This window comes from Centrocercus urophasianus, unplaced genomic scaffold, assembly GCF_019232065.1.
Source record: "Centrocercus urophasianus isolate 14NV4802_14NV808 unplaced genomic scaffold, USGS_Curo_1.0 seq_10, whole genome shotgun sequence".
Classification (NCBI taxonomy): Eukaryota; Metazoa; Chordata; class Aves; order Galliformes; family Phasianidae; genus Centrocercus; species Centrocercus urophasianus.
The window spans coordinates 100,170,930-100,183,772 of record NW_024884142.1 but is presented as its reverse complement, the minus strand read 5'-3'; the positions used below and the strand labels follow the sequence as shown (position 1 = coordinate 100,183,772).

The 12,843-nt window shown below is 50.8% G+C and overlaps 1 protein-coding gene across 1 annotated transcript; it reads left to right on the top strand.

Moving 5' to 3' along the window:
• Window positions 1-6: 6 nt before the first annotated feature.
• On the top strand, window positions 7-9,149 carry BCL2L11 (BCL2 like 11). Its single transcript, XM_042814724.1, has 3 exons — window positions 7-155; window positions 2,752-2,864; window positions 5,966-9,149. The coding sequence occupies exons 1-3, from the start codon at window positions 83-85 to the stop codon at window positions 6,053-6,055; spliced, it is 276 nt and encodes a 91-aa protein (XP_042670658.1). The 5' UTR covers window positions 7-82; the 3' UTR covers window positions 6,056-9,149.
• The last annotated feature ends 3,694 nt before the right edge of the window (window positions 9,150-12,843 follow it).

Here is a 12,843-nt window from a genome sequence, read left to right as displayed (position 1 = left end):
CTTCTTCGTGCGGAGGTCCCCGCTGCTGCCGCGCTCCTCCAGCGGCTACTTCTCCTTCGAGGCCGAGCGCAGCCCCGCGCCCATGAGCTGCGATAAGGCCACGCAGACCCCCAGCCCGCCGTGCCAGGCCGTCAGCCACTACCTGAGCGCCATGGGTGAGTGCCGGGCGGGGCGGCGGCTGGCAGGTAGCGCTCGGGGATGGCGGCCGGCCGGGCGCTCTGGCCGCGCGGTGCCGTTTGCTTTGCTTTGCTTTTTTTTTTTTTTTTCCCTCGTGGTGAAGGTCTGTGGTTACAGCTGCAGCGCTGACTGTAACGTGCCCTTAGGAAAGGTTTTCTGACCTTACTGCCGTCCTTACGGCTCGCTGCGAGTTTCACAACGAGCCGCTCGCGTGGCACCGCCCGGACGGCGCCCGCCGCTCTGCCCCGGGCACGGAGAGCGGAGCCGTGCCGTGCCTGGAGGCGGCCCGCCGTGGGAGTGCCCGAAGAATGTCACCCGAGCCCCGCAGCCAGCTGTCTGCTGCTGCCCGAGGAATCTCCGGCGGATGTTTGGCTCTCGGTGGGAGCAGAGCCGTGGGTTTGTTTGCTTGTGCGGGTCAGCTCTCGCCGTGCCTGCGGGACGTTGCTGTGCTCTGCGCGGTGTGCGCTTCCCGTCGGCCGGCAGCGAGCAGGGGGAGGCGGCTGGATGTGTGCGAGCAGCACGGCCCTGCCGTCCTCCGATCCTCACTGGGCTGCAGTGAGGCACAGAGGGGGAAAGGAGTGGTTTCGTCCCAGCCCTGCATGGAAAAGGGGGAAATCCTCTGGGCGCAGTGAGGAAGCCTTAAAGTGGTTGAGGCGTGTGTTGGTGCGGTGCGGGCTGGTGCTCCTTTTTGCCTGCCTGACCTGTGGTTGTGTTGAAGGGGATTTGAGTTACAACAAAGCCTGGAGGGTGGTTTGGTTTCTACCTGTGAGTGTGGGCACGGCGGTGTTGTTTTGCATCATTCTCACGCGGCGCTGCTTCTTATGGCTGGGTGTGGGTGTGGGTGGAGGTGGCAGCTCCTGCTCCACGGGTGACATTGGGCAGGGAAACTTGGCAGACATCTCCTGGGCTTCAGGCTACAGACTTCACTTTGGCACAATTAGAGGAGGAACAAAAAAAAAAAAAAAAAAGAAAGAAATCATAAAACCGTAGAGCTGTTGGAATTGGAAGGGACCATCGTGGCCACCTGGTCCAACTGCTCAGCAGCGAGCAGAGATGCTCAGACCTCGTGTGTCCCCGAGGCTGAGGCACCCCCCACCTCCTCAATTGGTGGCCCATCCCCAGCAGCCTGAATTACCCATCGCTGGCAGCCGCAGTCCTGGTGTTGGCGCAGCCCAGAGGTGTGCAGAGCACCCATCCGTGGCCCACCCGGCGTGGGCCGGCTCCCGCTATGACTGTGGCCACGCTCTGAGAGTTCCCCTGCCTCTCTGCAATTATGACTGGACGCTTTTGATATTGCGATCCGGCAGCGCCGCAGAAAGTCCTTTCTGAAAACCTCAGCCCGATTTCACTCTCAGCCACGCGTCCCGGCGGGCGGGCTGTGCTGCGGGGCCGTGCCCTGCCGCGTCCCGCCTGGTGCCGTGGGGCTCCTGCGTGGGCTCTGCTCTCGTGCTGCAGTTCATTCAGCGACCGGGGGAAGCAATAACACGGGGCTGTCCCGGGAAGGCGGCGGGCACCGCTCCTGCGCTACTACAGTGTGAAAACAAAACAGCTCCCCGAGCCAAGCCGTGTCAGCTTGGCTCAGAAATGCATTTTCCAGTCGGGTCAGAGCCAGACTCCTTATTTAATTTTTTTTTTTTTTAAATTTTTTTTTTTTACTGCCCTACTAATCCTTTGAGTATTTAGAGATTGGAAGCTATTTGTATTCCCTCGCGAGTCCTTTTGAGCTTGGGTGCCAAGTTTGTGAAATGCTCTGTTTTGTTTTGAGTGCTGGTTTTTGTTTTGTTTTTGAGGGGGGTGTGTGTGTGGTGTTTTCTTTTGTCGTTTTCTATTTTTTATTACTTTTTTTTTCAATTTTTAGGCTGTGTTTCTTGCTCAAATCTGAGCTTTCCTTGGCAGGAGGGGACACAGGTGCTGCACCGGGGCTTGCTCATTTCCCTTCCAATATTTGGCGGCTTGTACCGTGGTTTTATCATGTGCTCAGGAGCTTAAAATGGAGACTGAAGGCCCTGGTGCTGTATATTCAGCATAACTGATATCTTAGCTCTTTTTTTTTTTCACCTTTTATAAGCCAGTGCCATTTTCTTGCGCCTGGTTTATTTTCTGCTGAAGTGCTGGAACATAATACTGAAGAGCAGAGCCTTCCAGCCCCATGGTGGGGATGAAAAGTCCCGAAGTTTGCTCTGAGTGCACTTTGTCCAATTGTGGTTTTCTTAGCATGGCAGAAACAACCATGCTCCTTGTCTCGTTGGATGCCTCCACCGCTGGGGGAAGAAATGCGAGAATTAGACCAAATTATCAGTACTGAGGTTTTTTTAAGGTTAGAAAAGGAGCTGCTGCTTTGCCCTGTGAGAAATCATTATGTTTAGAAAAGGGGAAAATAGGATTTTGCTAGGGAAGAAGCTGCTGATGTAATAACGAATCAAAGCCTAACACCAACACAGAGCCAACACTGGTACAAAGCCTGCAGCGTGCACATCGCACGGCCAGTCTCGGTTGCATTCTTCCCAGGTTTAATGGAGCATTTGCTTTCTGAGTTGTTCCTGTTTCCAACGCTCTGTTTTTTGCTCTGTGCAGCTTCCAGGTGGCGATCTCACTCACTTGCAGAAGAAATACAACCAGAAATATGGATTGCACAGGAGCTGCGGCGCATCGGGGATGAATTCAATGCCTCCTATTGTCCAAGAAGGGTAATTCTCTTATTTTTACTTTCCATTTCTTTACGCACAGCCTCTAAAAGGGAAAAGCTTAATCATATCTGGAAACTAGCTCTGTGGCAAGTGTTTTGTTCACTCAAATGTAGAAAAGGATGCGCGGGTGGCTGTCGTCTGCTGCCGCCGCGTCATGAAAAATACTCAGCACCACCTTTCGAGTTGGGACCGGAGATTTTCGGGTGTCGTGGCTTCATTCATGGTACTGAGAGCCAGTAAAGCATCATCTGTCTCTGCATTAGCGCTGAACTGGTGATAAGGAGGGAACCATGTAAGGCAAGCAGAGCTCTGTGTGTTGTTGGGGTGGCATTGGAAGGAGCTGTGCTGAGTGGCTGGCAGCTCTTGGGAACCAGCACTGCTGTTTTAAGGGGATTGCTGCTGTGAAGGGTCACCAGTATCAAAGTCTAGCGACAGGGATGAACCTCCTCTGGTACCTTATTTCTCCTAGAAGAATTGAGCAAAAGCTCCTTCAAAAATTGTGTGTTTCATAGAATTACTAAGGTTGGATGAGACCGCTTGGATCGTCCGGTCCAACTGTTGATCTATCACCACTGTGCCCACTAGATCTGTAAGGCTGTAAGTTTGAGAGGCTGTAAAATCTCACCTTGAAGTGGCGCAACAAAACTGAGCGGTACGAATGTGCACAAAAAAAAGTCATCAAAGAGATGAGGTAACAGCAGTTATCAGAAGAGCAGCGTTAGCTGATAACTTGCCTCTCATCCATTGTTCACAGCTGCATGTTTGTACATGTGGTTTCTAGTCCTTCTCCCCCTTCCTTTTGCTCACCTGTGGGAAGAGGAGAAGGAGACGTGTGTGATGATGTGCTGACTGCCCACATCTTTATTCATCCCCCTGGCTCGTGAGTCACTTCCTCACTGTGTCCAGAGTCTGCACGGCAGAAGCTCTCCCCAGATTGGGTGCCTGTCCTGGTGCTGCCCCACATCCACTCCTGCCTCTGCTCTCTCACCAGCTCATTCTTTTTGAGTTCATATGTTTTTCCCCTGCTCTGGAGTCAGCAGCTTCCCTCGTGGATTTGCTCATTTTCCCTCCCTGCTGCTCACGTGGGTGAGGGCTGTAGCAGGGCTCGTTGGGGAATGCAAGGGCAAAGTAGTATCGCTTCCCGCAGGCTTAATTAGTCTGATGAATTCCTCTTGTCTGTTGTATCCAGAACCAAGCGGCTTTCAGAGCATTTAAGTAATTGCTGTGGATTTATTGTCCCCAGCGTGCTTGGCTATCGCTCCCTGAAAAGTTGCCTTTGCCTTCTGTGAGCAGCTTGCTGTTGAAGAAGCTCACACTTACTGAGCTGGATTGCCAGCACAGCACCAGGGAAGGGGTAAACATGCAGTTTTGCCGGCAGCCCGTGCTGCCATCACCCTCCAATCGCAGCAGGTTCATTCGGGCTTGCCCTTTGAGCACGGGTGGAAATGGGGAACTCAGCGGTGCCAAAACGGTGCTTGCCAGACAGGTCAGGGCTGTCGGACGGGTTGGCGCTGCTCCTCTGCCCCAGCGTGCCCAGCTGGGGGCCCTGGGACAAGAACCTGGCTGGGATGCCAGGAGGGTTCCCCAAAAGCAGCCTGGCTGTGTTCTGTCTGCCCTTAAAAGCTCCCTGGGGCAAAAACAACAGAGAATTAGGTAATTCAGCATCGATCCGCCTTGACAAAGAGGTTGAGCAAGCGGGAGCAGCCGGTGTGCTCTCCTGCCTCAAAGCCCAGCTCCACGCACAGCAGATGCATGGTGAGCTAAAATGCGCTGCTCACCCTTCTCCACCTGGCTGTGGGATGTTTGAGCATCTTCTGTTGGGGACAGTGCACTCTGTGTGCCCTGTGCCTGCAACAGGAGTTTGCAAATCGGTGTAAGCAGCGTGATTTCTCCCTGCAGGGCATGTACAGACATGGTTCTGCTGCACTCAATACAGCCCGAACCACGCCGTGTTCTGACAGCGTGGGAAACCAGAGGTGGTGGTGCTGGCACTTCTGTTTTGCTGTTGGGCTTGGGGGAGGGAAAAGGGTCCCCAAAAGTAAACTCTCTTTGAATGTTGCTGTGAAATACTGGTCCTGTGCTCAAAGGAGGAGTGCTCAGCTGCAGTGGTTGCTCCCAGAGCCATTAGAGCTGAAGCCATGACCACCACCATCAGCAGGAACCCGTCTCTGCTACCATTGCTCTTCCTGCTGCAGGTCTTCATTTCTAGTTGGGTTTTGTATTATTATTATTATTATTATTATTATTATTATTATTATTACCTCCCTGCTTCTCTTAGCAGGGCTTACTGCTTGCTTCCACGCTGCAGTCTCAAGCAGCATTACTCACATCCCACACCCAGGTGATGTCCTCTCTAAGCCTTCATGGCAGATGTGGCTGGGAGCAGGCAGCTTTGGCCCACTGAGGACTATAAAGCTTCTTATTGAAACTCAGCATGAAGGGAGGCTGGGTTTACTTCTTGGTAAAATCATAAAATGCATGATTTCCAGTTTGTGAAATCTCTCAGTCTCCAGTATTAGCAAGAGCTGAGAACTGTGTGCTCAGCCTCACTTGAAAGCGTCGGGGTATTTGCCCTATTTGTGCTGGATCATCTTCTGCTCAGAAAAAATCTTGAGTTGGCTTCAGTGAAGTTGAATTGAGCCCAGCTTATGAATGTGCTGGAGGACAATGCCAGTCCCTGAGGCTGGGGACAGGGAACTGGTCATCTTGCAACAGTCTTGGTTTGGTGCTGGTTGGGATGCCAGCGGTGGCTTCCCCAGGACTGAAGCGCTTGATGTCATTGAGCTGAGTTGCCTTCATTTTGTTTCTGTGTTTTCTCCCTCTGCATCTCCTTGGCAGTGACAAATAACAAGCATCAGTGCATTTTGGCCACCCCTTGGGGTGAACTTTGTTGTCTCATCTGTACTGAACCCCCTGAAGCAAGCTCAGTAGGTAAACGTAGACCTTTCCTGGTAGTGGCAGCAGTGGGGAGAAAGCTCAGAGTTGCAGTGCGGAAGGTGCCAGGCCCACCTTCTCCTTCCTCACATGCAGGAGATGTTCAACTCACGGTAGCTGGGAATTCAAGTCACTTTCTTACTTTCTGCCCCCTGTTTCCCTCCTAGGGTTTCTTGGATAACCACGCTGGAAACCCCCAGGTGGTCATTCTGCGCCTCCTGCATTACATCATCCGCCTCATCTGGAGGATGCAGTGACACAGGCCGTGTGGGCTGCTGGGACTCGATGGCTCCTTCCAAAATCCAGTGGAGAAGAGCCAATGCCAGAGCTTGGAGCTTCCGAGCTGCCCCCCCTGGCCTGGGCGTGCGGTGGCCGGAGGAGGGTGGATTTCCCACGTGGACCTGCCGGGATGCTCCAAAGCTAGATTTTATCTGAGAGTGGTGTTTACTGTGTTTCTCTCCATTTTTAATTATTGTTTTTTGAATTGTCTCAGAGAAATGTCCTCAGTGACGATGTTCGGTCATCGTTTCTGGAAATCCGTCGGCTCATCTTGGATGCGTCCCAAGACCCTCCAGATCCAGCTGATCTGCAGAGCTGCCTTATTTGTGCTGCAGGTGTTGCAGGGAGCATTGGACGCCCCCCGGCCGCTGCGCTGCCGCCTCCTCCTGCCTGCCAAAGAGGATGAGGATGGAAGAAGGGCGGAGAGATTTTAATCAGCACTTCTTTTATGTGTAAATACCTAATGCTACCCCAAATCCAACTTCGGTTGCGTCATGCAAATATTCCTATTTCCTGCTGACTCTTTTTTTTTTTTTTTTCTTCCCAACTTTTATTTTAAGTTCTGAATTTCAAGACTTAGCTGTCAGATTCCCAGGGTCCAAAATATCACAACCAACCAACCAAACAAACAAACAAAAAAAAACAATCCACCAGGTTGCCTTTTTAGAAATTCTTTCTATAAGACGTGTGAAAATGCTTACGTATTGTATAATATTATAATATATAATATCAGTGACTGAGTAATTCAGCAATAAGATGTCCTTGGAGGCAGGTTAAAACAGTTCCCAAACCATTGCAGTTTTGCACCCAGTGACAGGTTCCTGCTGTGCGACTCCAGGAACTGTTCTAAAGGCATGGTTAGCGTGTTGCTGTTAAACCCAAGAGGGTTTTTGGCACACTGGATGTTTTCTGGGATCCTCTGTTTGGACTGGACCAGGGCTATGGGAGAAGTCTGCAGGCGAGGAGCGAGGGGATGAAGACCCTGAAGGTTCCTGTGATGGAATCCAGCTGAAGGAGGGGCCGTGCAGTGCTGAAGGACGCAGACTTGCTTGTGCACGCTGTTCGGATGGTAACGACTCATCACAGAGCGTGGGGTCTGCACCCTGCTAGCCTTGGGCAGGTCTTCTCCTTGTGGCACATCTCCTCCTTCCACCTGGGAAGACCTCAGCAGGTGTTTGAAGTCCCAGGACGATGCCCTTTCTCTCCTCCCGTCTGGAGACCCTGCCACGTGGCTCTAGAAGCTCACCACATGGGTGTGTGGTGTCCCAGCCAACGGAGACCCTGCCATCATCTCTGGTTCATCTCGCACGGGAGGCTTCTGCACAGCCGGTGCTTTTTGGGGCGCGTCGTTGCTTCGACCGCCTGCGTTTCTATGCACAAACGTAACTCCTCTCACCTTCAAAACTGTCCCCTTTCCTCCAGCTGGTGCGGATGGTCCTAAAATCACCTTCCAAATGCTGCAGTTAGTTCTGGTTTCACCAGCACTGGAGAAGCAGCAGCAGCAGCAGCAGCAAACCCGGCCCTGTGGTAGCGGTTTTTCCTACCGCATTGCAATATGCACGTCAGGAGAAACTGTCCTGCGTGCCGCTGTGTGGAGATCAGTGTTCCTGTGTTAGAAGAGCTGTGTACAGTCTGACCTCTTTGCACCAGCTGGGAGGCGATGACCCGTTGGCGTGGGGCTGCCTGCCCCTGATTGCACTCGTTAGAAGGAGAATGGAGCAATTTTAGCTTTTCTGGTCCTGCGTACCATGGAGCACACCAAAGAAGGGTGGCCAGCACCCAGCACTTTGCCCTGTCCTCCTGGCTCTATGCTGGGCAGAAAAAAAGAAGGGGAAGAACACAAGGGATTGGCACCGTCTGGCTTGGGCTGCTCCACATCCAGCTTTCCCAGCCAGAATGCAGACAGAGGAAAACGTAGCTCCAAAAAAGAAAACCAGGCTTCGTCCCTGTAGGGTTGTGAGAATTGTTTAATTTTGGTGGTTTTATTGTTTTTAATGTCTGGAAGAAGAAGAATGATGGTTTTAAATCAGCTTAGCAGTGCTCACCGATGGATTTGGGTCGTTCTGAGCCCACGTCACCAGTGCTCTCTGTTCTGCCAAAACGATTCCATGAAGTTCAGTGGTTGCAGAGAACCCCCGTTGTGCTGGATGGTCCCACGCCACGCGTTACGCCTCCCAGTTGGTCACTGTAAATACCTGACTATTTATTAGAATAGGGCACCGTATTATTTTCATCATCTGAGCCAAATATCTGCGTGCAATGTATTCTCTTTCCATTCTCTCATGTAAGTTTTGTACAGCTTATAAGTAATCAAAAAAAAAAAAAAAAAAAATCCTGTTTTTTTTTTTTTCCCTAAACTTTTTTAGAGTTAAACTTGGTAAATACTGTAGATCCTCCCCCTCCCTTTATTTTTTTTTTTTTCCCCTGCCCCTGTGTAATCAATGCACTCTACTGTTCCATCATGCTGTAACTTGTAGAAACGATGGCTATTTATTTCCTGCTTATTTAAATTCCTGTCGAGGTTCTGCCTGCCCCTCTCTCCTCCTGCCCCAGGTCTGTGGTGTGGATGGGCCTCCCATATGAGTGATGGACCTCCCAGCGCTGCCCGCTGGATCCAGCGCAGCCAACGCGGTGCAGAGATGATTGCTTTGAAGTGCCTAAGTCCTGCACACCCATAGGGATTTAAGCACCTCCGAGATGACAGCATTAGTGAAATTCAGGGGAAGTTTGGCTTCTCCACCACGATTTTGGTCCTCTCCTCTTTAAAACCACATTCTCTTCTGTCTCAGCCAAGATCCAGGACCAGCTTTAGCATCAGGTACAACCGGAGTGCACACTGATGTCCCAGTTAATCACTAACTCGTTTTCATAGGACCCAGCATATGTAGCATTTTTATTGCAATTTCCCTGGCTTACTTGTGTTTTGCACTGATGAATTTTGGACAGGGTAATTGCCACTTTACTTGTGCAATACTGCTGTAAATAATTGCAGATCTTTTTTTTTTTTTTTTTTTTTTTTTTTTAAGATGCAATCTTTTATGTTCTTAATATGAGTTTTATATGAATAAAACCTTCAACTATTTGACTACTTGTCACGAGTGGTGCTTTCTTTGAGGGCTTCTGGATCGACCTTCTGCCAGGAGTTTGTTGGTGATTTTAGGTGCCTGCAAGAAGAGCAAGGCAGTGATCTGTTCTTGTGTTTAATTCAGTAGGGTTTTACAGGGCTTGCTTTTTTTAATTCTTTTTTCTTCTTTTCCTGGGTTGTTTAGGCTCCTTTAAGCTACTAGAATTCTGCAAGGGTTTTTATTTATTTTGAGTTCATCCTCACAATCTGCTCATTGACACCACCTCCCTGCTTTCCCTTGCCTTGGCCCTCCCTCCCTTTTCTATCCTCACTTCTAAGCCCTCCCCAATGTTTGGTGGCCGCATCCCCTTTGGACTTGGTGATGGTGTAAGAGCACAAGGGGACGGGATGGCTCCTTGCCCTGAGCCATCTACCCGAGCGATTGCTCACTTTGCCTTTATTTCACCACAGATAATAGCTGGCAGATAACTGATAGCATCAGCTGTGGTTTGGAACAATTATTTTGCTGCGCTCGCTCGTGTGGGGCTCTCCGCACAAAAGGAGCAGCCACGAGGTGATGGTGGGGCTCATGGAGACCAGCAGCAGGGGATGGCAGAAACAAGAAGCCAAGCACACAGATATGTGTCTACGCACACCTCTTTGCTGTTTGCTCCCTGAGGCAGAGCCCAAGCCACTCGTTCACGATTATCACACCTCCCCTTGCTGGGAATTTAGCCCCGGCCGTGAGTCATGGTGGTGAGGCGAGAGCAGGGCTTGTTTCTGCAGAGGCAGCTGCACTTCCCTGTTTGTTTGTGCCTTGTTTTGTTTTGTTTTTAAGCTGCTCAGAGTCGAGGAGGACTTACTTTTGAATATCATAGAATAATAAGGTTGGAGAGACCACTACCACGATCCACTCCAACCGCCAACCCATCGTCTCCAAGATATTGCTGTTCCCCTTCATCTTCCTCCTCTTTTCAACTCTCCAAAAACCTGTAAGTGCATTTCACTTTATAAAAAGATCATGACAGAAGGACAACAAGAAATAATAATAATAAAAAAGATCTCCAACCTCTCCTCACAATCCCACTGGGCTCTTGGGCGGCTGTCTTTAACCACCACAGTTCCCTGCTGCTCAGTGCACACTGCTGGGATGCTTTGGCTCAGAACTGTGATGCTGACAGCTGAAAGGAAGGAAGAAAGTGGGGAAGAAACAAATCAGAGAGAAATGTGCCCAGGAACCCCTGCCCTGTGAGAGGCTCCTGCTGAAATATATTAAAGAAAACCAGAAGCCCACCCCGACTTTGACAAACAACAAAATTTCTGGATTGTTTTTCTTTTCTTGTGCTTGTTTCAAATTACAGAAGTTCTTGAAAGGGAAGTTTATAGGTTTCAGGTGCTATTTTAGGGGCTGCTTTAACTCAACAATGCCCGTATTGCCCAGCCAAGGCCATACCATCAGCCTGGGGATTTTTGGTCCCATTCAGGAGTATGGTGGGACTGGGATGTTAGGGGAGGATTTTGGGGACAGCCCTGACCCCTCTGGGATCAACATCTTGTCTCTCATTCTGGGGAAAATCCTATGAGTTTTGCAAGCTAACTAACAGGGCCTTTGGCCATGAGCTGGAGACAGGGCCAAGCCTGAGTGACCTGTGCAGGCAGGTTGTTTGCTGATGGTTCTCCCTCTTTTCTTTGCTGTGACTCATTTTGGAAGGAGCTCAGCCTGAACTCCACGACCTCGGTGAGACAGCAGGGAAGGGAAATGCTCCCTGGTGGCATCCCACAGTGATGAGAGTCCCAGCTGGTTTCTGCCCATGGCCACCAGCCTGGCCCAGGAAGGCTGTGGCCACATCTCAGTAGGCTATGGCCAGGCCCATGGCAGTCTCAGCCCATATTGGCCCCATCCTGGCTTGCCATGGTGGCCATGGCCTGGGTTGGACACGAACAGTCCCAGCTGGCCATAGCCCAGGTTGACCATTTCCCAGTCCACCAAGGACGTGTCGTCTGGTCCCTCTCCAAAAGACTGGCTCTTTCTTCCTGTGGTCTCAAAATCTTGCTTTAGTGACAAATTAAAACCACCATCCATTTTCTGTTTGTTTGAATGATGACAAACTTCCTTTATTCCTTGAAAATGAAAAAAACCAAAACAAAGCAAAACAAAAACAAACACCCAACAGTTTGATCATGTGAAAAGCCACGTGCATGGCTCATGGCCACATGTGGATCTGCTCTTAACCTCTTTCAGCTGAACCTACTCACAGCATACCTCCTCTTGTTGATGTGGGACAACTGAAATCCAATGACAGCCCCAAGGATAACAGTGGGCCATGCTACGTGGAAGGGAGCTCTTCTAAACCTCGTGGGAGGTGGTGATGTGGAAAACAACAACCCAACGCCACCCTATTGATGGGCAGATGTGGGGCTCCTCCTGCCTGCACCCTCACACTACAGCATCAAGCTGCTCTGTGTTAATAAGGAACTCTGAGAGTCAGTTTCATTATGGCTGGGTTTGTGCTGGATTTCTACCTGGGATGAATTTTCTTCTTTTTTTTAAATATATTAGCCGATAAAGCCAAAAGTCTCATTCCAAAGACAGTGCATGCAGGTGGGAGGTACAGCGCTGAGCATCCTTGGGTGCCATAGAACAAATACAAAGCGAGGCCCAAGCTCCATGCCCCAGAAATGAGGATGAAAGCGTTTAGGGCCATCGAACACCAGGGGAGCGGCACAGCCATCCTGCCATACCCTCACTATATTTTTTTCCAATGACTCGCATCTGACCTTTCAAACACCTGTTCAGCCTAAAACAGCTAAAAATACCCACCAAGCTTTGCATCTGATTTTCATATTGCAACAAAGGTCACTGTTTCCAGTGGGTTTTCTGACATTTCTGATGGGTTCTAGGATGCTTGAGCCCTGGGCACTCTGACTTTGCCACGGATGGGCATCCTGGAGCCCTGGCCACTGGGCAGGATTTCCCAATCTTCCCCAGCACTTTCCCAACAGGTCCTGGATCTGCACGGATGTGGTGGGACTGGCTGCATCTGTATGGTGTGACAAAACCAATTTCCTTCTACTGCTGGCCTCCTGAGAGTCCCAGTGCCAGCATGAAAGCCGCCTAGCTCACGCTCCTCTGCTTTCCCCAGCAGCACTGTCCTGAGCCAAAATTTCTTAGCAGCTTCAGCCCAAGGACACACAAATCCCACCAGCACTGAAGGAATAGGGTGGGAGTTTCTCCTGACCGGTGTTTTGATGGGCTCATATTTTAATGTTGTCGGGAGTGCACGGGGGAGCCTTCGCTGCCCGGCCGCGTGGGCTGCCGCTAATTAAACCACGCTTTCTCTCGGTGTGATTCCTGACATCACACACCGAATGGAAACTTTTTGACAAAGGCATCGGTTTAATTAGGGAGAAAATGTTTGAAGGTGATGCTATGTCAGCTCCCGAAGGGGGGCAGGACATGGCAGGCAGCAAAATGCCACCTCCCCAGCCGTGCACCGGCGCTGCCGATGCCGCTCTAATTGGCTCCGCTTTGCACATCTGTGTTGGCGCTGGGCTCAGCCCGGAGAAAGGTGAAAATAAAGGGTTGGATTTCTTTGCTTTTTTTCCATAAGACAGAAGCTGGCAGCACGCATCCTCCCTGCTCCCTTGGGACTCCCAGCCCAGCGCTGGGTCATGCGGCTGCGTCGCGGCATCGCGGAGAGG

Bases quoted from the DNA above. Each gene is read 5' to 3' on its own strand.
- BCL2L11 (XM_042814724.1), top strand. From the start codon at position 83: ATGAGCTGCGATAAGGCCACGCAGACCCCCAGCCCGCCGTGCCAGGCC. The intron at 156-2,751 runs GTGAGTGCCGGG...TGCTCTGTGCAG, and splicing joins CCACTACCTGAGCGCCATGG to CTTCCAGGTGGCGATCTCAC. The intron at 2,865-5,965 runs GTAATTCTCTTA...TTTCCCTCCTAG, and splicing joins CCTCCTATTGTCCAAGAAGG to GGTTTCTTGGATAACCACGC.